This window comes from Phalacrocorax carbo, chromosome 10, assembly GCF_963921805.1.
Source record: "Phalacrocorax carbo chromosome 10, bPhaCar2.1, whole genome shotgun sequence".
NCBI classification, from domain to species: Eukaryota; Metazoa; Chordata; class Aves; order Suliformes; family Phalacrocoracidae; genus Phalacrocorax; species Phalacrocorax carbo.
Window position 1 is genome coordinate 2,005,224 of NC_087522.1, and position 23,511 is coordinate 2,028,734.

General features: G+C 58.6%; 3 protein-coding genes across 5 annotated transcripts; 2 read left to right on the top strand and 1 right to left on the bottom strand.

Annotated features, from left to right (window-relative positions):
- Positions 1-132: 132 nt before the first annotated feature.
- Positions 133-8,265, top strand: RPL3L (ribosomal protein L3 like). 2 transcript variants are annotated; one of them, XM_009514634.2, is made up of 10 exons: positions 133-286; positions 1,144-1,336; positions 1,953-2,121; positions 3,011-3,146; positions 3,964-4,150; positions 4,686-4,846; positions 5,140-5,241; positions 5,891-5,986; positions 6,488-6,607; positions 8,151-8,265. In XM_009514634.2, exons 1-10 carry the CDS (start codon positions 284-286, stop codon positions 8,205-8,207), a joined length of 1,224 nt encoding a protein of 407 aa, XP_009512929.2. In that variant the 5' UTR covers positions 133-283; the 3' UTR covers positions 8,208-8,265. The 2 variants fall into 2 exon arrangements, with proteins under 2 accessions (XP_009512929.2, XP_064317454.1); XM_064461384.1 differs by lacking the exon at positions 8,151-8,265 and having other exon boundaries at positions 5,817-5,986.
- On the bottom strand, positions 8,238-19,105 carry LOC135315145 (testis-expressed protein 2-like). The gene is made up of 12 exons (XM_064461381.1): positions 15,808-19,105; positions 13,396-14,294; positions 13,034-13,234; positions 12,641-12,944; positions 12,161-12,378; positions 11,809-11,955; positions 11,600-11,699; positions 11,304-11,436; positions 11,057-11,194; positions 10,561-10,773; positions 10,100-10,220; positions 8,238-9,395 (listed from the first exon to the last, which is right to left on the bottom strand). Exons 2-12 carry the CDS (start codon positions 14,275-14,277, stop codon positions 9,270-9,272), a joined length of 2,583 nt encoding a protein of 860 aa, XP_064317451.1. The 5' UTR covers positions 14,278-14,294; positions 15,808-19,105; the 3' UTR covers positions 8,238-9,269.
- Positions 19,106-19,160: 55 nt separating this feature from the next.
- MSRB1 (methionine sulfoxide reductase B1) lies at positions 19,161-22,258 on the top strand. Of its 2 annotated transcripts, XM_064461387.1 has the most exons (4): positions 19,161-19,253; positions 19,818-19,960; positions 20,086-20,200; positions 20,866-22,258. In XM_064461387.1, exons 1-4 carry the CDS (start codon positions 19,199-19,201, stop codon positions 20,895-20,897), a joined length of 345 nt encoding a protein of 114 aa, XP_064317457.1. In that variant the 5' UTR covers positions 19,161-19,198; the 3' UTR covers positions 20,898-22,258. The 2 variants fall into 2 exon arrangements, with proteins under 2 accessions (XP_064317457.1, XP_064317458.1); XM_064461388.1 differs by lacking the exon at positions 20,866-22,258 and having other exon boundaries at positions 19,818-19,934; positions 20,086-20,199.
- Positions 22,259-23,511: the final 1,253 nt, after the last annotated feature.

Genomic DNA, 23,511 nt, shown 5'->3' on the forward strand with positions numbered 1-23,511 from the left:
CTCTGGCTGCATGGTGCCCCGTGAGGAGCCGACCCTAATTCCTACCCTTCACATTCAAGTTGTTTAGGAGGGAGAGGTGTAAACTGAGACACCGGCAACTGACCTTTATCACACCGCAACTGTTAGGTCCAACCTGCCAGCTTGGCCAAGTACGAAATGAATACAGCAACGCGTGAAGCTAGTAGCTAAATTTGTGTCTTCAGACCGATCGTCTTAAGTATTAGACGGGGGAGGCACTTACTGACGGCCTCTTTCTGCGGCTGACCTGGGCTGAAGGCATCCCATGGTTTGTAAAGCTCGGCACTGCTACCGTTCGATTGTGTGGAGAGGGACAGCGAGCAGGGCTGGGATACCGGCGGTGTTAGTGCAGCTGAAATGGGGTCGAACTCAACAGACCTCCCCTTCGGCTGGAAAATAGGCTTGGTGGAAAGTGCAACCAGGTGCCGGGACTGACCTTAGCAAGGAGGGAGGTGCAGTGGGTGTAGAGCTAACCCGTCGCTGCTTGGGCTGACCCCCGGTTCCCCTGTCTTGAAGACCATTGTATGAGAACTTGTCCATGTCTCTAAAGCGCTGTTGCTTTTCTCTGCCTGGCTCAGCATGACCTTGCAATTGGGGTTTATATATTTAGCTCTTCTAATTTGGTTTTTAAGGTATGTATTTAACCTGTGCATGTTCATATTACTGATTCCTTTGGGCATCCTTTCCCATTTCTTCTGATCGTTAGCTGTGCTTGTTTGGTGCCATTTGCCGTGACAACACGAAGCCCACGAGTTCTGAGCGGGCCCTTTTAGTGCACAGAATACAAAATAAGTCATTATAACTAACATCACAGAAGGGCAGACCTACTAGAGAACATATTTCTCCTTCAACGTCCTCAAGCAGAAGGAGGGAGATTATGTTAGTTTTTTTATTTAGTTGGCATAATTTGTCCAGAAACTCACTAAATTCTTCCATGCACACAATGGAAGCTTGAATAAAATCCCATCCTGTTATGAGTTCTTGTTGTGTTGGAATCGAGGAAGAGCCCAGAGTCCCTCCAGCACTCACTGATGTTCAAGGGGAGATTTCCTGTTGTGCTTTGGGTCCCGGCATCTTCTGGGATCTGAAAGTGAAGCTGCTCTTTTTTGTTCTTCCTCTCCTCAGTCCCACCGCAAGTTCTCTGCTCCCAGGCATGGCCACCTGGGCTTCCTCCCCCACAAGAGAAGCCGTCGCCACCGAGGGAAGGTGAAGACGTGGCCTAAGGACGACCCCAGCAAACCAGTCCACCTGACAGCTTTCCTGGGCTACAAAGCTGGCATGACGCACACTGTGCGGGAGGTGCACAGGCCTGGGCTCAGTAAGGCTTGGCTGATGGAAGCGGGGAGCTACAACCAGGAGGGAAAGGAGGGAATAGACTTGTTGGTGGGAAGGCTGCTCCTGGGAATGGGTGGTGGAGGATATAGCTTTCAGGCTATCCCCTGTAATGCCATCCAGGCCTTGGATGGCCAAAGGCTACCTCAGAGCCAGCGTGAGCTGAGTCTGGGGGCTCCTGGGAAGTCCTCACACCGCTATGGTGACTGGCGGAAGGACCCTGCAGGGTCACTACCTGACAAATCCTGGGCTTGAAGCGTCTTGCTGGGGAAGTTTATAATGTTACCCTCTAGGGTGCCCACAGGATTGGAGCCAAACTCCAGGGCAAGAACCATCCAGTACTGCTTCCCCAGTCGGGGGAAGGTGGGTTGAAGTGTGCTGGGCCATGGGGTCTAACCAGACACTGTGTGTTTGGGTGTCAGACCGTGCATGGTCCTGCAGCAGGAGGGAGATGGAAGGGCTGAGGCTGGCAGTGAGAAGAGAGTGTGACCTTGCCCCCAGCACATTGCTTGCTCTCTGTAATGGCACGGGCCACGAATGGCTCCAGGGAATGATCTGATCCCAGATGATGCTGAGCACCGTTTCTCTTTGCTATCTTGCAGAGATCTCCAAGAGGGAGGAGGTGGAGGCTGTGACCATCGTTGAGACCCCCCCAATGGTGGTGGTGGGAGTCGTGGGGTACATAGAAACACCGAAGGGCTTGAGGAATTTCAAGACTGTCTTTGCTGAGCACATCAGCGATGAGTGCCGACGGCGCTTCTACAAGAACTGGTACGTGCCTCCATGGCCTGGGAGGGTCCCTGGGGCACCGCGAGTGGGGATGCCCTCACAGGTCTTCCCCACAGGCTCTCCCTGGTGCCCAGCTCTTGCAAACAGCTCAGCAGCTGGCAGCTGGCTTAGAGGTGGAGTGAAACTGCTATTTATTTAGTCATGCACAGAGATACTGCAAACAGCTTGATGCTGGGAATCAGCATATGCGTATGTAAATTTATTCTAATAGTTGAACTAAGTTAGCTCTCTCCACAATATCATATGGCAGCGCATGCTGCAGGTTCGTTTTCCTTTGTGTAGGTCGAGCTCATCTCCTCTCCATTAAACTGGAATACTTGAGCTGAGGCACCAAATGAAGGGAGTAAAACCAGTTTTGTCGGGGGGAAAATTGATGCAGAATGTGACCCCTGGCCCTCGTAAACGTCAACACCCCAATTCCCAAACCAGCAGGGAGGAAAATGGAGTCATGAATTTCATAATTGTAGGAATCGTGTCTCCTGCAAAAGTGCCGTTGAGATCCACCCACCACATGCCTCTGATCCCTGTCGGAGGCTGTTTTCTCCCTTCTCCACTTAGCTCTGATTTTGTGCTTGTGTTTTGATGGCACTAAGCCAGTCAGTGGGAGACGACTGGGTTCCTCATGCAAAAAGGTTTGAATTACCAGCCCTTTTTTTGCAGCTTGTGATTCACTTTCCTCTTCCCACCTCAAAGCCCTGTGTCATGGCCTCGGCAGCCAGGTGAGGTTCAGGTATCCACAGGTACCTTGTGCCTCTAGGGGAGCGCCTGGCAAGGTGATCTGTCCCCCCACGCTGCGCTGTCTCAGGGCACAGCAAAGCGCAGCAGCACGTCACCATTCAGCTCTGCTGGATGTTAAACACTTTTGTCGTAGGCACAAGAGCAAGAAGAAGGCGTTCACCAAGTACTGCAAAAAATGGCAGGATGAAGATGGCAAAAAGCAGCTGGAGAAGGATTTTGCGGCTATGAAAAAGTACTGCAAGGTCATTCGTGTCATTGTGCACACGCAGGTCAGAGCCTCACCCCAGGGGGTGGGCAAGGGGGGCTCAGGGTCTTCCTCAGCTCGGGAGCGTGGTGAGGGCCTGGGAGCCGGGATCACGGGGGTGGCTTGGTGGGGTGACGGGAGGCTGAGCAGGCAGATGCAGTCAGAGGGTGTGGGACAGGGCGTCCAGGCTGTGGGAGGTGCTGGCTGACTTCTCCAGCTACCTCCTGACACCAACCCTGTCCCTTTGAGCTGGGCTCAGCAGAGCTCCCTGCTGGGGGATTGCCAGAGGGGGCTGTGGCTGGGGCACGCTGGGGAGCCCACACACTCCGTGGAGAGCAGACTTTGCGGAGAGCCTCAGCAGGTGGTGAGCCCTGTGTCAGCAAGGGACCTTAGGCCCCATGATCACCTCAAATTAGCAACTGGTGTCAAATGTTTGGGCAAAAATAACCCACAGGCAGGCAGTTTTGCCAGATGCTGATTGCTGGATACGCAGGGCCTGTTTTCATGCTGATCCCTGGAGTTAATGGCTGCTTTGGAGTCTGGCGCAGAGTTAAGCTGGCTCAAGGCTTCACTTGTGGCTGGCATAGACCCTCAAATTCCCACTGTGGCGATTTGGTGGGGGATTTGCAGAGGGAGCTGGGACTGGGATAGAGCGGAGGCACCTCTTGGTGGGAGGTGAAATAACTGCTCAGTCTGGAAGCAGAGGTGGGCCATGAGCACCAGAGAGGTGCTGCTTCTCACTTGGAGCACAGCACCCAGCTGTGGGTGATGTGGCCCTGCCCTCATGCTCGTGCCTGGGAGGTGAGGGGTAACATTTTGGCCTAATGCACTGTCTAATGCAGATGAAGCTGCTCCCGCTGCGGCAGAAGAAGGCCCACGTGATGGAGATCCAGCTGAATGGTGGGACAGTGGCTGACAAGGTCGACTGGGTCCGTGAGAGGCTGGAGAAGCAGGTCTCTGTGCACAGCGTCTTCAGCCAGAACGAGATGATCGATGTCATTGGCGTGACCAAGGGGCACGGGATGAAAGGTACCGAGCGAGGAAACCCTTGCCAGGGGTTTGGTTCTGTCTTTCTCATATGACACTGCCCATAAGGTAGTGCTGGGGACAGGGAGTATTAGCCATGTTTATTGTGCACAGGGAGTAGTAAAGAGCCTCTGGACCTCAACCATGACATGCAGTTCCATTGTAGCAGAGCTTGGTTTCCTTAATCTCAGGAAAGGCCATGTTTTCTACTGTGCCCAGAGTCCTCCTAGGAGGCTCAGAGGCACTGAGAGACCGTAAAGTGCTTCTCACGAACCCCATGTGTGCGGAGGAGTGGGTGTTTCTGTGCGTGTGCGTGGACGTGCTCAGCAGGAACACGTCACAGTCTGATTGAATCCATGGGAAGTGAGAACAGTTCTGTGCTCTGGCCTCTCACGGCAGTGACAGCTGTTGGTCTCCTTCCAACATGGTGTCTTCCGAGAACTGCAGAAGAATGATGAGACTCTCCCCTCCCCAGCACTCAGACACCAGCACTGAATCTCCCCGGTGTTCTCACCGCCCTGTCTGATCACACTTCCAGGGGTGACAAGCCGCTGGCACACCAAGAAGCTCCCCAGGAAGACACACAAGGGCTTGCGCAAAGTTGCCTGCATCGGAGCCTGGCACCCGGCCCGGGTTGGCTACTCCATTGCTCGGGCTGGCCAGAAGGGCTACCACCACCGCACGGAGCTCAACAAGAAGGTATGGCCCCGATGGGCTCCCTCAGAGCACCACCGCGCCATCCTGCCGTCCTTCCTCCCATGCTGTCACCATCCTTTGCACCCTGGCTCTCTCTGTTCCCCCCAGCTTCTCAGATGTTTCCCTAGAGGTCTGCGCTTTGTTCTCCATGCCTTTCCCTTCTTCCCTGTTCCCTTGTTTGCTGCTCAAGGGACACGTCACAGGGGGCACGTCTTGGTGAAAACTGTGTTGTCCCTGTGACGTCCCACACCAAGGGGATGGGAGAGTCGCTGTCTCAATTTCCTTTCTCTTCCTAGATTTACCGCGTTGGCCATGGCATCCACGTGGAGGATGGCAAAGTGGTGAAGAATAATGCCTCGACGCACTACGATGTCACGGAGAAGACCATTACGCCTCTGGTAAGGGCTGAAGAGGTAACAGGGCTGTGACTGGTGCTGGCTACAGGAACCCTAGCCAGGGATGTACTTCCTTGGCTGGAGACAGCCGCATGAGAAATAATTTGAAGGAAATTCACTGAAAGAAATGCAGTGGTTTCTTTCCTCATGTTTTGGACATGGAAAACCATCTCTGTGAGGTGTTTTTTTAGGCCCGTTGGTAGAACCAAACAAACAACTTCCAGCTGATAACTTTGGCAGGAACTGAGAAATTTGTTGAAAAGAAAAAGAAGTATAAATGACATTAAAAATCTGATACTTCTTAACAGAAAAATGTTTGTTACCTGATTTAAAAAATTACTTTTGCTTATTAAAAGCTGTTAACTTGGGAGTCTAGCCAGCTCTGCTCTCTGCTCACCCACATCCTTCAGGGAAGGAAGCAGGGTTGCTGGTTCCCTAGCTCTTACGGGGTGCTGCTTACCTGGGACCATGCAGTCCGTGGGGCTGACATGCTCTGGTGGTCCTGAGCAGGCAGCCTTGAAGGGTGCAGAGTCTTGTTAGCTGGAAGGACTGTCAGTCACTACCTTCTCCTTCCCTAGAAAACGCCACCTGTGGGCAGATCTGCTCCCATCCAGCTCTCCTGCCTGCCAACCCTCTCTGCCTCTCCCCGCAGGGTGGCTTTCCTCACTACGGCGAGGTCAACAACGACTTCCTCATGCTGAAAGGCTGCGTCGTGGGCACGAAGAAGCGTGTGCTCACCCTCCGTAAGGTGAGAGCGCAGCCGGTGCTGGGGAGGGACAGGCTGTAGCTCTCCACAGATTCACCATGGGGAGAATGCCACGGCCTCCAAATGCTGGGAGACTGGTTGGGGCCTTGACGCTTGTGTTGCAGAGGGCATGTGGCACCTAAGCGTGGTGCTCACTGAGACCATTCGCAGCTAGATGGTTTGTGGCAGCGGTCGGTCGGATGTACGCTCTCTAGAGACAAGCTGCAAGCCTGTGAGGGCTGTGATGGAGGGCTCAGAAATAGAAACCTTGGCCTTAAACAGGGTGTGAGGAAATGAAACACTAAGTGAAGAGTAAGCTCATTTCAGAGCTGCTCTGCAATCCAAGGCATCACCTGCCACCTGAGCACCAGGGTGTTTCTCCGAGAAGGCAGATTCTCCTGGAGATATTTGGATGCACGTAGGATATTTCAGCCCTGCTTCTGTCAGAGCAGATGCCCAGATTTTCTATCACGATAAGGCTGATGCATTGTGACTCTTTTCCAGTCCCTTCTGGTGCACACAAGCCGCCGGGCTCAGGAAGCCATTGAACTCAAATTCATTGACACCACTTCCAAGTTTGGCCATGGCCGCTTCCAGACAGCTCAGGAGAAGCGGGCTTTCATGGTAAGTTATGCTCTGCGCCAGCTCCAGCTCCCAGGTCACACTCACAGCTGGGGCTAAAGCAACTCCAACCAAGCATCCTCTCCTCGATATAACAACAGCCAAATGAGTGATCGGGACCGGCTTGCGTAAGAGACAGGCATGAATTCAATTCACACAGCAGATATTATGCTAAGGAAGAACGTGATGGTTGTGTGAGTGATCCAAGACAACCCAGCTAACAAATAATGTACCATATGGCCAACCAGTTTCCATTCACCACGGGACGTTTTAAACAAGCAGTTAACTTGGCAGGCACTGCCTTGGACATATGGTCCCTTTCACCCGTAATTGTGCACTTCTTTGATTTGTTTGGTATGATTTATATCTTTAACGTTCTTAAGAGGACAAGGTTGGGTCAAATTCAGACACAAATTTGTGATTCTTTTGTCAGCAAGCTTTCAAAAGGCCAAGCAGTATATTTTTCTTAAATCCAGGGCATAAAAAAACCAAACCCAAAAATTAAATAAATCCAAAACAAGCAGAGCTTCTTGAATAGTTTTGCAACCAACACCAGGCTGGTGCCTAAGTCTGAATGTGAAATTGTGGAAGCGTTAAGTAAGCCAGGCATTCAGCTAGGAGAAATGAAAGGAACGACTCCCTGGATACCACAAAGACGTAAACCATGTCTGGATCTGGCCTGTCAGCTAGAAATCCCATGTGAAACTGGCTAAGCCTCCTTAGCCCCGGGAAGAGGGATTGGCTATGCAGGGTCTCTGCAGAGCTCTTTGGAGGTTAAGCTGTTTTCCTTTATCTCAGCGTTAGGAGCTTGTTCTGCATTCTGTTCCTGCTGTTGCTGCAAGTCCCGCGTAGCTGTGACGTGGACCTTAGTGACAGGAGGTGGTTTTACCCGCTTGCAGATGTTTTCTTTGCCATTTTCTACTGTGGGGTGAGAGTTTCCCCCACGTAGGATGTGGTAAAACTTTACATTTGGCTGAAAGTAGAGGCACATAAGTAATTCTTGCCATCTGCTCCCGTGGGACTTATTTGGTCTGGAACAACCCCATTTCTTAGCTGGTGGAGACCCCTCAGGCTCTGTTGAGTTGGCTGATGAGAATCTGTGCCTTTGGCTGCGCGAGGCCTTTCCTCCTCCAGGGCTCGTACAGCAGCTCGGCAGCCGCCCCACCACGGCGGGCTGCCGGTAGCGTTCATCAGTGCAGTTACTGCTCCCCTCCACGTCCCCCAGCTGCAGGTCAGCCTGCCTGCAGGCCTGGAGCAGGTCACCCACTGCCGCTCTCTGGCTGCTTTTGTGCTGTCCAGATAAGCAAACCCTTTGGGCAAGGGCAATGATGTTCTGCTCCTGATTCCTGCGGGGCGAGGGAGGCCCCGGGGGGTGGCTGGTGGATGCAGTGCAGAGCTCCCAGCTGGAGAGCAGAGAACAGGAGCAGCCTTGCACAGCAGAAAGGGGCCAGAGCTGCAGTTCTGCTCCACACATCTCAGGTGCAGCCTTGTAGGCCAGGTGTGCCTGCCACGAATACTGAGCGCTCTCCTCTCTGCTCTGTTCCAGGGCCCTCAGAAGAAACACTTGGTGAAGGGGAAGCCAGGAGTGCAGGAAGAGCTGTAAGGACTGAGCTATGCAAGGCTACCTAACTGGGCACCTTCAATAAAGAGGCTTCAAGCCATGCCTGCTGCCTGTCTTCCTTCTGGAGGGGTGTCTTGGCTGTATTCGGTGCTGCCTGTGGGCAGCAGGGGGTCCTCGAGGTTCCTCAGCAGGTGGGGATGGGACGAGTAGCGCTTGGGACTGGCCTGTATGGACAGGGCCTAACTGGGACAGCCAAGTGTCTGCTCTGTCCTCTGGATCCTCCCTTTCCCTTGCTCAGTGAATTTTTTCCCACTGCCTGCATTCACCCAAACCACAGTGAAGACTCTCCTTCCTCTCTTCCAGAGGAGAGCAGAGCAGGTACCAGCACTTCTGCCCCAGTTTCTGCTGGGAACACAGGGCCTCCCCATGACCTGCCTCTGCCCAGTCTCACGGACCATCTCTCCCCTCGCCGCCTCTCGCACACGCACACTCAGGCACTCCTTTTGCGGAGCTGAGAGTACGACCCGTGGATTTTTCTCTGCACAAAGCCCCACGGTCCCGGCCGGCATCCTCAGCACGTGGGAACTTGTGCACAATAAGATGGCTGCTAGGAAAGACTGGGCAGTGATGGATTTATTCAGATTTTGGACTCATTTCCCACCCATGTTTTCCTTGCAGTCCAGCTGCCTGCAGGGAGGGTGTGATGCCTCTTGGAGCTGTGATGTCTTGGATCAGCGGTGATCACAACTCCTTCAGTGCAGAACTAGCCTGGGTGTCCTGCACCCTCTTTGGGAACCAGACAGTGGGAAGCCCAGCCCTCCGCTGGTCCAGAGCTGCCGCCTTGACCAGGAGTCCTGGGAACCTCCTAGGAGGTGCGTGAAGTTCTTGGGTCTCCAGCAAACTCCTTGCCCTGGGGCTGGTTCTGCTCTGAACGTGTGCTTGCAGTATTTAAGGAGGCTCATCTACAAAAGTGCTGAGGATGAGACGAACCCAGAAGCTCGGACCCCACGGCGCGGCCCGGTGGCCAGGCCCCGGCTGGCTGCGTGTCCCAGCGAGGTCCCTGCGCTCTGCGCAGTGTCTCTGCTCTGCCCATGGGGCTGCGCTTCAGAGCCTCCTCTCTGCCTTGGCTGGCAGGTCCCTGGGCAGCGCCCCGGCGGGTGGCTGAGGATCCAGGCCGGAGCGCATGATGGGAATGATGAGATCGTCCATGTTTGGCATCACCAAAATTTTCTGAAAAGAGGAATCCAGAATAAAAAGTAAGTGGTTTTGAATCCCACTGCCTGACTGGTGACGCATCTGTGGCGAGTGGCCCTGGCAGGAGCCGCGCTCGGGTCAGAGACCAGGGCTGGGAACAGAAGGTCCCGGGCTCCCTCCCGCCCCTGTGTCAGCAGCTGAGTGTGCCTGGCCCTAGACAGTTACCAGCTCTGGGTATCTCAGGATGGGGACAAGCAGGAGCAGTTTTTCTTTGCCCTGCTTACCTGTATGTACGGCTTCAAGGGTGGTCACGGCACCTTGGCACTTTGAAGCCATTCAAATGGGCACCCCTCTGGGGGGATTTGGGTACCAAAATATCTGTGGGGACATTTCTGCTCTTTGACCAGAGGTCTCAAAGGTGAGAGGCTGAAAATAAACCAGCGGGTACCTCGTGATGGTAAATCTCCCAAATTTGCTGACACTCCTAATCCCTGCCTGGAGCAGGGCTGCACGTTCTGGGAGGAAACTGCTTTTCCTCAGGCACACTTGTGCTCAGAGCAGCAGCCCTCGGAGCTGGTTACTTAGGTTGTGCTTTTTGACTGTCCAAAGCTGGACAGAGCAGATCAGATGCTGCCTTTTGGTAGAGGTAACCCTGGCCCAGACTGAGGTCTGATGATCCCTCGTTGCGGTGATGCCCATGCTTCAGCAGGGTTTGCTGAGCCCTTTAACAGACCAGGCACCTGAAATTCATGCTGCAGCTTCTTCTCAATCCACTCGGTGACATGGAGAAACGTCACCTCCCGCTCGCCGAGCTTCGGGCGCACCTTCAGCTCCAGCTGGGGTGGGACTCTGAAGCTGTACCTGCGAGGGGAAAGGAAAGAGTGCAGAAAGCATCATGTTCTGAATTTGTGGCACAGCTCATGCGCCCCCACTGCTGGGTTTCAGGGACCTGCCTCCTGGGAGGAGGTGGCCGGGTTGCAGCAGGAGCTCTGGGTTCCCAGATCCTCCCCTGGCCTGGGTGGAGACTAGGAGAAATGAGTCTGAGGTCTGTGAGCCCCTTCGGGAGAACAGCCCTGGCTTGCTGGTGCCCCAGATGAACCCGGAGCCCCAGAGCTGGCTCCGTGGCTGAGCTGCAGGGAGCAAGCGGAGCTGGAAGGAGAACGTGCATGTGGCCCCGTATGGGAAGAAGGAGAGCTGGTACCAGACACGGTCCGTTGGTGGTGGTGGTATGTTCACGGCCAAGGTGCCTGCCAGCTCCTGCACCTCCACTGTCAGCAGCAGCGGTGTGTTGGAAACCTCCTCGATCTTCTTTTTGATGAACTCGTTTTCAGTGGCCTTCTGGAAGTACTTGGACTTGGCGATCTTATCCACAAAGCGCAGGATCTTTCGGCTCGTGCTGTGGCCGCTGACGTGGCTAAAGCGAGGAGAGCCACAGCTCAGCAGTAGGGTAAGACCCAGAGCCGTGCTGGGTTTTGGCATCCCCCAGCCATCTGCCACAGCACCCCACGGGGACAGGGGTCTGCTGTGAAGGGCTGCCATGATGTGCCGGGGTGCCTGTGTGTGCCTTCCTGGGGAAACTGGCCCCAAGCCCCTGTGCTGGCGTAGCATCGTGCCTGCCCCAGCACCTCCCCACACACCCCATGCACCGTGCCTCCCCCCAGCACCTCTGGGTCTGCAGGCCCAGAACTGCCCCTTACCCCTCGGCGCCAGGCGGTGCGACCCGCTCCCCCAGGGCTCCCGCGGGCTCTGCAGCGGCAATGTCTTCCTCATCAGAGGAACCGGCGCTGGACGACTCCGCGTCGCTGTCTGCCAGCAGGATCAGCCGTGGCCTGGCCCTGTGAGCCCCAAGGAGCATCACGGCGGTGCCCTGGGGCCAGCACCCTCTCACCTCGCTCAGGCAAGAGGAGGAGGAGGATGAAACCCAGCCATGCACAGCCTCCTTACCCCTCTCCGCCTGCCTCTGCTGGGCTGCTCTCCTCTGCAGTGCTCTCCTTCCCCAGCTTGCAGAGGTTCATCTTTGTTTCGAGCGTCATCTGCAACGAGCCGCTGTAGGTGACCTCCATGTCCACCCAGAGCCCTGTCGGGGAGAGGGATGGGGCGAGCCCCTGTCAGCACCGCAGGGGCCAAGGGCTGCTCGTGTGCCTGCCGAACCCTCCCTGCTTCGGGAACTGGGCTGGCACCTCGATAACAGCTGCCGTGGAGCCAGCCCTGGGGTCCCTGCTGTTCTGTGGGGGTCCTACCTCGGTCATCGATGGTGGGGTTGGAAGCGCTGAGGACTGAGGGGATGGATGTGCCCATGTCCAGCTCCGTCAGCGTCAGCTCATTCATGAAATAAGGGAGCTGATGGAGGGAAACCACACAGGGATGGTCACCACGGCCTGGCCCCCGCTGTGGGGTCTCAGGGATGCGATGGGGCTCCTGTAGGTGCTGCGACGCTCCTGCCTCTCACCTTGATCTTGCTCAACTTCTTCTGGATCTTGCTGGACACTTGCTCAGCCCAGTATCGCTCCCGGAGGAAGTCCCAGAAGATGCGCCCCACCAGTGCATTCATCCAGGCCATGCACGCCTCGCCACGCCTGGCCGCGTCCTCGCCGAGCTGCGGAGGGACAGAAGCCACGAGCCCCTGGAGCGAGGTAGGACCCGCTGGCTGGGTGCTTCCCTGCACCATGGCTTGGTTGCTCAAACCACAGCACCGGGAGGGAGTAGAGGAACCACAGGGCTGGAAGAGGCAGCAAGCAGGGTGTATCAGCCTCCGCTTAGTGCTTGTGTCCTGCTCCCAGCGCTGGATTTGTCTCACTCACCTTTGTGGGTGTGGGGCTGCCCAGGGCTCCGTGAGAGGGGCTCCGGTCCGGGCTGCCGCCCACCTGTGCTGGCACGAATCGGGCCATGTAGGTGCTGTAATCCAGGAAAATCTTCTGTCGGACACTTCCCGCCAGGTCCTTGGGTGGGACAGCGGAGGGGATGTCCTCGGCACTCCCTCCGCTGCTGCTGCTGCTGCTCCGCGGAGCCAGTCCCAGACCTGGGGACACGGGGACGTGAGCGGGTCAGGATGGCGTGGGAGGTGACATGCAGCCTGGCTGTGATGCCAGTGACGTGCCGCCCACCCTGCGCTGGCGAGGGGCCTCCCTGCTGCCGCAAATGCTCTTGGTTATCCTGCGGACTCTTTCATGTCCCCCCATGCTCACTGCTGCCTACCAAGGGCTTGTCCTCCTGGCACATGTGCAGCTCCCACCCCGGATCGGTCCCGGCACAGAACAGATGCCACGATGGCTGCTTCTCACCTGCCCTGGCTTCGCCGCGGCTGCTGCTGGGTGTCCTGTGGGAGGCCTGCACGAGGTGCTGGTACCACTCCTCCTTCTCCCTCCCCGTCCGCCCGAAGAGGTACAGGCACCTCTCCCTGCAGTCCCCTGGGACATCCTGCCCTGGCACCAGCGCCTTCTTTGTCCCTTCATCCCTCTGCAGCTCCGTGTCATGCTCCTCACTGCTCCGGCACTCCACCTCCACTGGGTCGGGGAGGAGGATGCAGATGGGGTATTTCTGGTTCCACGTCCGCTTTCGGGCCAGGCTGGGGGGGCAGAGGAAGACCTGCAACACCGAGAGCGGTGGTGAAGCTGGGCCAGGGTGTGGGGTCCCAGGGGTCCCTGCGGGAGGGTCCTTGACACTGCCAGGCTTACCTTGGCATCGGTCAGGTCATAGCAGCGGTGGCTGACGAAGGTGGCATCGAGAATTTCCTCCTCAAAGGTGGCTCGGCGTGGGATGTTGCTCTTCGGGTAGGAGAGCTTGAGGGTGGCCCCATCGAGCGTGGCAAGCACCGAGTGCATGAGTGAGGGGTGGAAAACCTCAGGGTCGTAGCTGTGCAGCTGGTTCATCCAGCCCTGGGTGGGAAGAGAGGGAGCCAGCTGCTTCCCCCTGTGCCGTATGAAGCTGGCAGCCTGCACCCACCACGGGCTCGGCACCTCCTCGGTGCTGCACCCCGAACCCTGGGCTCCCCTCCAGCCACCGCCCAGCACCCCGTCCCTGACCACCCCTCTCCTACCTGGAGGCGGTGGCTTTCCCGCGGCTCCCCTGGGAGCAGCACGGGGCGCAGGCAGCCCCGTGGTCCCCGTGCCGCCGGTGCAGGCTTCAGCATGAGGAGGAGGATGGCGAGGAAGCCCAGCACCAGCCCGCAGATGAGCCCCAGGCAGAGGCCAGCAGCATAGGGCGGCAGCGGCAGGACAAAGTATCCGTAGGCGAGGAGGGTGATGGAGGCGAGGGCTCTGCCCGGCACTGCGGCCCCTGGCTGTGCCGCCGGCGGCTCCTCCGGGGGTGGCAGCCGGGGTTCAGCATCCTGCTGTGCCACCTCCACCACCTGGATCACATCCCCATAGGAGCAGATCTCGTAGCGGCAGTTCAGGGTGGGCTCCCAGGGGGTCCAGTCCCGTGCCCGGCGGCCCCCAGCCCTACGGCCCCCCACCTCTTGCCCCCCAGTGCCTGCCTTCCCCCGGGGTGCGGGGCCACTCTCCTCAGCCATGAGCCGGCTGAGCCGGCTGAGGGGCTCCTGCATGGCCTCCGACAGCCGCCTCTTGGTGTCCTCCAGCCTGGCCTCCCGCAGCCGGAGCAGGGCAGCGCGGCTCTCTGATGGGGAGATACTGGGGGAGGATGGGGCCGTGTGGGACTTGGCCGGGCTCAGCCGGGGCTGGGGGGCCCGCAGGAGGTCAGCCAGGAGCATCCCCCCGGGCTGGGGCGAGGCAGGGGGTTTCGTGACCCCATCCACGGTGAAAATGAGCCCGCAGCCATCCCGGCCGCCGCCGTCCTCCCTGGTGCCGGTGGGATGGGGCGTTAGCCCATCGGCGTCCCCACACTGAGGCGAGCCCGGGGACGGTGCCAGGGCTGGAGAGGCATCTGCTGCTGCCGCAGCCTGGTCTGCCATCGCTCGCATCGCTGACGGTGCCGATGCTGCCGAGGGAATGGGAGGAAGCAGCTCAGCTTCATGCCACCTCGAGGCACAGCATGTCCCTGCCCCGGTCCTGCCTTCCCCACCAGCATCACCACGAGCTGCTGAGTAGAAGCAGGGTGTCCCTGGGGACCTCGTCACTGCGGGCTGGGTGATCCCTATTTTGGGATGCCCCTGGGGACATGGGGCTGCCAGCGGACAGGAGGCTTGTGGCTCTCCATGCACTTCCCAGCAGGGATGGGACGGAAAAGGCACCACGGTAAGATGAGCGCAATGATAGCGTGTGGGGAACCATTTGTATAACGAGGATAAACCTCAGCCAGGCAATTGGCAATGGGGCCTCCAAGGACCCGGAGCTGTGAGCCAGGTCTGCAGCAAAATGGGGGATTTTCCCACCTCAGGACATTACGCTGGTCCCAGTGCAAGTGCGGGGGCTGTGAGGAGGGATGCAACGCCAGCAGGCAGGACTCTGACTCCTTTAAATGTTTCTCACTTAACCAACAGTGGTTTGCCCTTGCTTAATGCATTGCATAAACCTGATGAGAAACAAGCCCAAGCTGTGGCCCCGGTTCAGCGTGAGGATGCTCTGGAAGCAGGGGGTCGGTAATCTTTGGTTTTACTGGAGGGACACAACAGTTTTCCTAACACATAAAGTTTCCGTAGCACTGAGGGTGTTCCTGGCCATGACAAAGTGTCGTCCCATCCCCAACAGCCACCGGATCCCTCCTTTGCTGCGCTCCTGCCGAAGCAAAGGGGCTGGCCTGGCTCTCAAGACATGTGTGCGTGATTTTGGGAAGGAGGGTGGAGGCTGCAGGACAGGTTCTGCAGGGCCATCGCGGGGCTAAGCCCAGCACCCAGTGGGTTCATGGGGTGCTCGAGCTCTGCCACTGCCCCCTCGCAGCATCCCTGTGGCAGGAGCGGGGATACTGTCCCGTGGGAGCTGGGGCTGAGCAGGACCCTGCCGCGGGCGGGTGCTGCCCCTCGGGCTGCCTTCCAGCCGGCATCCGTGTTGCCCTGGATATTCAAAGCCCTTCACTGCCATGAATTAATTACAGGCTGTGCCGCAGCTGCCTCCAGCACCATTTATATAATCTCACGCTTTGTGGCTTTGCTTCTGATTTACAGGAGCCACTTGTTAACCCCAAATAATCTGCGGGTGATCACCCTGGTGATGCCTAGCACCCTGCAGAAACCCTGACTGTGGAGCTGGCACCATCCAGCCCGTGGGCAGGGCTGCTGGCACCACCGGCACCCCCCGGCAGACGGAGAAGTCCAGGGCACTGCGCAAATCACCGAGACGCCAAAACAGGCAGCGAGCAGAAGAAAATGAGCGGCAGAACTGGGCCTGAGAAGGGACCCCTTCCCCAGCGCCACGGCGCCCTGTACACCTCCCACCCAAGCATGGACCCCCACTTGCCCCTCATCATGCAGGTTTCCCGGTGGCCCTGTGCCACAGCCATGCCCCAGTGTCCCCAGTGCTGCCCACTGCCCTCCCCAGCCCTCGGTCGTGCCTACCAGAAAGCCCTGGGGCTGGTCCTCAGCTGATCCTGCCCGTCCCCGCCGGGTGAGGGGGACGCTGGCTCCCCTGCGCTTGGCGAGGGCTCGGTGCTCCGCTCCGCCGTGCCTGGCTTTTCGTTAGCACCGCTCCGGTATTCGTGGGCTTTAAAAGCTAAAAAAAAAAAAAAAAAAAGAAAAGAAAAAAAAGAAGACTGTTTCCTGAGAGACCATTAGCACAGTGGAAGACGGAGATAATAATAGCCTGGGTTTGTATGGGAGTTTTCATCTGGCAGGGACGTCGAGTACAGCGGGGGCTATAGATACGCTGCTGAAACGCAGCCACTTCTGGGGAGCGTGGGTGGCCGGGAGGGTGGGGAGCACCGGGGATGGACCCCGCTGGGTGCCATGGCTGGACCACCAGCACCCTGAGATGGAGGGTCCACACGGAGCAGCCCCAGTGAGGGCTTTGCTGCTGGCTCAGGGTTCAGAGAGCAAATATCGAGTCCAGAGGTGCTCCTTGGTGTCAGCGCTAACCCACCTTCCAGCCCAGAGCTTGTCCCCAGCCTGTGACCCCGGGGGTGCGCAGGGTGGGGGGATTCTCTTTGCTCTTTATAGGATAAATTGAATAGGGAGGTCCTTGCAGGCATTTTCATCAAATGCCGGGGGTAGCTGGGTGGGCACGGCTGGGTGATGGACACTTGGGGACAGCAGCAGGTCCAGACTTGGTGCTTGGGACAGGCAGCCTGGGAAGGTCAGTCACATCTCTGCAGAGCCTCGAGAGCCGCAAGTGCTCCAGCTGGGCAGGGACACAGGATCCCTGATGACTGCCGAGCCCCCTCCCCACTCTTCAAAACACCGAAGCCATAAACATCCGCAAGCCTTTCCACTGGACCGAGGCTACGAATTTCCGCTCCTTGCTCTCAGCTCTGGTTCAGATTCAGGGCTTGGACTTGACCTGACACAGAGACAAGCTGCAGCCTGGAACGGCCCGGTGTCTTTGGGGCAGCAGGAGCCCCCATGTCACGGCACGGCACGGTGTGCCCGTTAGCTCACCCCAGGGTACAATACCTACAAACAGCTCAGACAGAGAAAATTCCCCTACGCTGGGGTCTGCCCCATCAGGGCTGCTGGCAGGGACGGTGGCAGAGCTCTGCCTGCGCGCAGAGGAAGCTTCCGTCACGCAGCCAAACGAGCTGGGAATCCCTCATCTAATTATCTCCACAATATACCGCTACAGAAGTCAAATTGCTGTGGTTATTAGCGCTGTAACTGGAGAGTTCTCTGCATTATCCGGCGATTAAGGAGCGTGGGGCTTCGAAGAAAGTCTCGCTGCAACCTCAAGACGTAACTTTGGGCAATGGGTAGGGCAGCGCTGGATCCCAGCTCCATCTTCTGCTCCCGCTTCCGCATCACATCGCTCCTTCTCTGGGGGTTTACTGGTGGATACTGGAGTGGGTTTCACACTGCTGGAGGAGCAAGGAGCTGGGAAGGCTTTGGCACTGCACAAACAGCTCCAGGGCGGCTGCGCCTGCTGGGATGTTCAGAGCCAGCCAGCCCCAGCACCCAGTCTGGTCCCCCAGGGACCCACTCCCAAAGCCTCCCCGCTGCCCTGAGCTGTCCCAGGGTTGAGCTCAGCCTTTCCACCGCTACGGACTTTGCTTTGCCCCTGCGTCTCAGCCATCCCCATCCTCTGCCTGGCTCCCATACCTCCCTTAACAGAGCCTGCTGCTGGTGCTGAGAGCAGCTACTAACTCCAGGCGGTCGTCACAGAGCAAAGGCAGCCTGGGCCATCCCGAGACCTTTGCATCCCTCGTGGTGTGGCCCTTGCAGCTCACAGGAGAGCTCTCGGCCCTGGTTTCACCAGGACACAGCCCTGGAGGGTGGGTTCACCCGTCTCTCTCATTAGCACAGGCACAGCTTCACCTTCTGAAAAAGCTTTCTGGTTAGCAGCAGATGTCCAGGTAGGATGATGCTGCTGAGACACAGCATCCCAGTGGCCACTGTGGCTCCTTCCACTGGCTGAAAATCTGTGCCCCAAAGGTGTACATGTCCTTTGAATCTGTTTGGAGACTTTCCTGACGCCCCACTCGTCTGATTTCGGTGGGTCGTAAGGAAGGTGCTTTCAAGACAGCGCGTCACCCGTTCTCCACACGGCAACACGGCGCGTCCTGGGCTCCCCGCCACCCCACGGCCCTGCAGCAAGAGCTCCTTCCTCCCCCTGCCCGGGTGCCTGCCACGAATCATCAATCCCTGGGGCTGGAGCGGGGAGCTCAGCCTGCCCGAGATGAAAGCCTGACCTAATTCAAACCAGCAGCATCCAGCGGGCAGGAGCGCCGCTAACGCTGGCCCCACGCAGGGGTTTCCACGCTGGGCCCAGCCCTGGGGTGAGCCCCTGGCTGACGGACGCGTCCGTTGGGATTAGGGAGCAGGGACCCACCCAAGCGCTTTGCTGCGGGCCGCGGGGCTCCGGCAGCAGGGCTGGCTCCTTGGAACGGTCCCCGGCTTCTGCCCAAAGGGCACCGGCATTTTTGCTCTTGCGCCAAGGAAGGTGCAATTTCCACGCGAGCCCGCTGGATGAGGACTCATCCAAGGGTCATCGGATAAAACTAAAGAAGAAGAGACTTGTGGTGCTTGTTTTTTTGGAAGGAGAAGGAAGCCGCATGCAGCTCATCCTCTCCCAGAGCCTGCCAAGGAGCCGGCTGCCTGTGGTTCACCTTCAAAGCCCTTACCTTGCCACATGCCGGGCTGCTGCCTCCTCCTCCTCCGGGACCCCCCCGCACCCCACGAAGCGACGCAGCTCAGACCCCCATCGCCTCCCCGCGCTGCCCTCCGTGGGGAGGGTCCCCACGGGTGACCACGGGCTCTGCATTCCTGGGGTGGCGGGACCGGTGGTCCCTACCGAGCCAGCGCCCGCACCCCGTCCCCCGAGACCCCGCCGTCTGCGTGGTGCGGGACCCCCCGGCTCGCCCCAAGCGCTGCTCGCCCTCCCACGCCAGGCAGCGCCGCTGCGGGGGCTGGGGCTGCCGCGACCCCCGCCCGCCCCCCCGCGGCTCCCCCGCCCCCGCAGCGCCGGTACTTGGGGCCAGACCGGAGGTCGCGGTGAGGCGGGGAAGGGTCGGTCCCGGTGCTGGAGAAGGACGAGCAGCCCCGGTGCCGCCGGGGGAGGCGGGCTGGTCCCGGTGCCGGGGCGGGAAGCGGTGCCGGTGCCGCGATCCGCGGGCCGGTGCCGGGGGCGATGAGCCGGAGGCGGAGGGTCCGTCCCGGTCCCGGTGCCACCGGGAACCCCCCTCCCGGTACCGGCTGCCCCACAGCGCCCCCTGCCGGCCGCGGGGCGGCGGCGCGGCGGCGGGGCGGGGCCGGGGCGGGGCCGGGGCGGGGCCGGGGCGGGGCCGCGGCAGTGGGAGCAGCCATGTCCTTCTGCTCCTTCCTCGGGGGCGAGGTGTTCAAGGACCATTTCCAGCCGGGTGAGCGGGGCTGGGGGCGCTGGGGTGGGGGGGCTGCAGGCTCCTCGTGGGGTCGGGGGGATCCCCCCGTGGGGTGGAGAGGGGCTGTGTGTCCCCTGCAGGCGCTGCGGTCCCCGGGGGGGTGGGGGTGGGGTGGGGTGGGTGTCCTTCCTGTGGGGCATCCTCCACTCGTGGGGACCGGGCTGGGGGTCCCCTCTCTGGGGTCCTTGTGCGGGGATCCCCCCCCATGGGGCTGGGAGGGGGAGGTGCTGCCTGCAAAAGTGGGGCTGGGGGGGGCTCCCTGCAGGGGCAGGCTCGGAGGGGACCCACACTTCGGAGGAGCCCCTATAGGGGGTGTGAGTCCCAAAAGCTCCCCCTCCCCTGCCTGGCCCGAGGGGTCTGGCAGCAGCAGGCAGTGGCGCAGGTGGGCAAAGTCCATCATGAGTGTCCCACGTCACCCTGCCGATATGTCCCCACTGCTTCCCCCTGCCCCCCGGTCCCCTGCAATCACTGCTGGGAGTGGGCACGGGAGCGGGGTGCGGGGCTGCCCCCCAACACTGACCCCTCTCCTGTCGCCCTCCCCAGGCATCTACGTCTGTGCCAAGTGCGGCCATGAGCTGTTCTCCAGCCACGCGAAGTACGAGCACTCGTCCCCGTGGCCCGCCTTCACCGAGACCATCCACGAGGACAGCGTGTCCAAGCGCAAGGAGCGGCCGGGGGCTTTAAAGGTGCCGATTCTGAAACTCTTGGGAGCTGCAAAAACACCCCAAACCCAACCCCATGGGCTTTTTTTTCATGAGCCTGTCTGCTGAGAAAGGCCACTTGCTGTCAAACCCTCTCCTTGCATTTCTAGGTGTCTTGTGGCAAGTGTGGCAACGGGCTCGGCCACGAATTCCTCAACGATGGGCCGAAGAGGGGGCAGTCCCGCTTCTGAATATTCAGCAGCTCGCTTAAGTTCGTCCCGAAAGGTAAGAGCTGCGGTTTGGCGGCTGTTTCAGCTCACGTAGTTGCTTTTGGGGAAGCTGCTGATAGCCAGGCCACGCTGTGTGCCGTGCACTGCTTTTGGCGGGGCGTTACTGGCTGTTCAGATAAGCCAAGGAGCCACTCGCATCCTCAGCAAATCTGACGTGTGTCAGTCTGCTCGGCTGGCGGCTCGGCAGGGGCTCCCTGACCTCCCACGGTGAAATGCAGAGTGTGCTGGATGCGGCCGCATGTCTCCGTGTCTCCGAGGGGTGGCTGAGTGTTGGGGGGGTTTCTCCTGGTGGTGCAAAGCGAGGGCAGGGAGCTCCTGCGGTGGCATAAACGGGGCTGGGAGAGTTTGCTGGTTCACTCCTTGCGGAAGTCTAGTGGGAGCTCTGAATATTGCAGCTGCCCTATGGGTAGGGAGCAGCTCTGTGGGGAAGGGCAGGGCTTCTTGCCGTTGTGGTTATCCGGCTGTTTCCTTCCCCAGAGTCAGAAAAAGGCTGTGGGAGGCTGAGTTCAGGGCAGCACCCCGGCCATGACTTGCTGTCCTGCTTGTTGGACCCTGGTGGTTGTGAGATGTTAGCTGTGTGTAGCAAAACAACCATCTAAAAGGGGCTGGGGGTTCTGGAGGAGGAAACATGAGCCCTGATTTTTCCTCTCCCTCTTTTAGGCAAAGCAGACAAGGACTTGAAGGAGAAGTAAGCGAGCTGCTCTACTTGGCACGATGTTCTTGGGCTGATCCTGTGCTCATGCCTTGGGGTGCACCGTCCGGTCAAGGGGGCACTGGGAGCAAGGGAAACCCCAAAGAAGCTCCTGGTTTCCCCTGGGCCGGTTCCCTCCTCAGAGCTGCTCTGATTCGGGGTGCCAGGAGGAGCACGGAGGAGGCAAGGGGCAAATGGGGTTGCTGCAGCTCTGTGCTTGCTGGGTGGCAGGTTGTGCGACCTGTGCCTGAGGGCGTTTCACGCGAATTGGGGTGATGCAATGGCTACAGCTCTTCATTTTACCCATCCTTACCCCCTCCCCAACCATCTGTCCTCGCCAGCATCCTCGCCTCTGCCGGTAGCTGCTACTACCGAGTCCTTTCGGTTTTGTCCATTAAAGCAGCACGTGTGCCTGCGGTCCTGCCTCCGCTGAGCTCTGGGGCGGTTTTGCTGTTGAATTCAGCCGAGGCAGGACGCTCCCCACATCACAGCCAGGAGGGGCCGATTCTGACAGGGCACCGATGCAATCCAGAGTTGCTCCGCTGGCATTTCCAGGGAGCAATGCCGGATTAGCTGAGGTCAGAGTCTGGGTTAATCTCTGGTGCTATTCTGGGCTGGGATCATGGTATGAATTGCCCTATATAAACCCTTCCAGGGCACTAGGGTGAGGATGATTTCATGACCCTGCTAGAGAGCATCCAGGTATTTTACCCCTCTACCCATCGTGCACACAGTAGAGATAGTTCTAGATTTCACGTGTTCTCTGGGCTTGATTCTGACTTGGCCTTACACCAGATTTATCGCTGTGCTATAAACCCCAGTGGCACTAATGGGTCCTCCTTGCTGGTGCAAGGGAGGCCAGAATCGGGCTCACGGGCTGCACTTTGCACACCTCAGGCTTTCGGAATCACGTCCGCATTCCCTCTGTGCTCGGAAGGACTGTGACGCTGATTTCTTCTTAATTCAGCATCTGATTCGTGGCCTTCCCTCCCTGTCCCAGAACCCAAACCCTCTGAAATCCATATGCAAGGATTTTTGAATACAGCAAATCTTTTGCTGACCCATGGGTCTGGTGGTGGAGCTCTAGGGCAGCGCGTGAGCGGTTCGGTGAGGCCGCGCTGCTGGTGCTGGTACGGTGCAGCTGCGCTGGGGCACGTCAGAGGCTTTTCTCTGCAGGCATTTTGCCTCAGTCCCGCCGTTACGAGGGCACCGATAAAAAATGCAACGCACCAGTTCATTACCTGGAGCTCGCTGCTGGTCTTGTACCTCTTTCAATACTGAAAATAAAGCACTGATTCACTGTGTCTGAGAAACAACCTCTTTTTTTTTTTTTTTTTTTAAATAAAAGCACTGGTGATGGTACCCTGGTGCCTGGTGGATCTGCCCTGGGCTTCCTTCTCTGCTCGGTTTGCCCAGTTTTGGATGCAAGGATGGGGAGGCCGTGCCGGCGGTGGGATGCGTGGAAGGCAGGCACAAATGCAGGTGTAAATGCAGGTACAAAGCCCCGGCCAAAAAGCTGAGAGCAGGTCTCAGCTGGAGCCTCTGTCTCCAGCTGTGCAGCCGGTAAGCTGAGGCGTGGACACACACTGCCTCGCGTCTAACCCCAAAGTGTTGGCCTGAGGTCGGCGCGTGTGGTTTTATCCTGTACCTGTTCCTGTTATGCCAGGTTTTGCCATGTGAAGGGGGGAAGCTGATGCATTGGAGGCCTTTGGGCATCCCAAGGGTCAAATCTTCCATTGGGGAAGGTTTCCTTTTCACTCCACTTAGCATTTTTGCCCAACTGAAGCTGGTTTTAGCTGGTTTCGTAATGCGTTCTTAGTTCTTTCTGTGCCTGCAGGATTTTCTGGGCAGAAGGGATATGAGTTTTAGCGATGTCTCATGATTAGTTTCCCTGGATGAAGCTGCCTGCAATACTGGAAGCTACAACTCTTCCCTGCCTCCCAGAGGTCTCTTCGCCCCGGCTGGGCTGGGCACTGGGTTTATGGAGGCTGGAGACTTGAGCTGAGCTTTGGTGGACTCTAGTTCCCTCTTCCAAGGGGGTGAAGTCTGCTCTGGGGTACAGGAGCCAGCGTCACCTCTCCCTCCTGCCCCGGCTGGCTCGTGCCCCGTGGCATCGCCTTCGCCTCCTTCCCCGTACGCGGGACGACCTCCGGCTCTAATTACTAATTAGGTTCCAGCCTGAAGGTTCAAGCTGCTTTTCTACTGATTAATCCTCTGATCTGCTGCTTTGCCCTTGATCTGGCGACATCCATGCGAGCCCCGGAGGGCAGGAGCTGCCCCTTTGCTTCCCACCCTGGAGCACCACCCTGGGCCACCTCCCGCCCCGCTGCCCCTCGCCCACGGCGCTGGGAAGGAAGGTATTTTTTGGGGGTAGTTTCCCCTGAGATGCTGCTGTAGAAGGAAACCCCCTCGGTGTCGAGGGGACGGCGATGATTGCTCCCACTCGTGGGCTCTCCGGCACCGTGTGCCACGGGGGACCCAGCCATGCTTCCACGCTGCCTTGCAGTTCGTGGATGCAGGCACGGGAGGGTGCAAGTGCTTTTCCTAACCCTTCCCCAGGCGTTGCAGGGAGGGAAGGACGAGGCTGGGGTGGCCTCGCCTTCCTGGGGATCCAC

Bases quoted from the DNA above. Each gene is read 5' to 3' on its own strand.
- RPL3L (XM_009514634.2), top strand. The intron at 3,147-3,963 runs GTCAGAGCCTCA...TGTCTAATGCAG, and splicing joins GTGTCATTGTGCACACGCAG to ATGAAGCTGCTCCCGCTGCG. The intron at 4,847-5,139 runs GTATGGCCCCGA...TTCTCTTCCTAG, and splicing joins GCACGGAGCTCAACAAGAAG to ATTTACCGCGTTGGCCATGG.
- MSRB1 (XM_064461388.1), top strand. From the start codon at position 19,199: ATGTCCTTCTGCTCCTTCCTCGGGGGCGAGGTGTTCAAGGACCATTTC. The intron at 19,254-19,817 runs GTGAGCGGGGCT...CGCCCTCCCCAG, and splicing joins CAAGGACCATTTCCAGCCGG to GCATCTACGTCTGTGCCAAG. The intron at 19,935-20,085 runs GCAAGGAGCGGC...TTGCATTTCTAG, and splicing joins CGAGGACAGCGTGTCCAAGC to GTGTCTTGTGGCAAGTGTGG.
- LOC135315145 (XM_064461381.1), bottom strand. From the start codon at position 14,277: ATGCGAGCGATGGCAGACCAGGCTGCGGCAGCAGCAGATGCCTCTCCA. The intron at 13,235-13,395 runs GTAGGAGAGGGG...CTTCCCACCCAG, and splicing joins GGGAAAGCCACCGCCTCCAG to GGCTGGATGAACCAGCTGCA. The intron at 11,700-11,808 runs GTGAGAGGCAGG...TCCCTCCATCAG, and splicing joins AGAAGTTGAGCAAGATCAAG to CTCCCTTATTTCATGAATGA.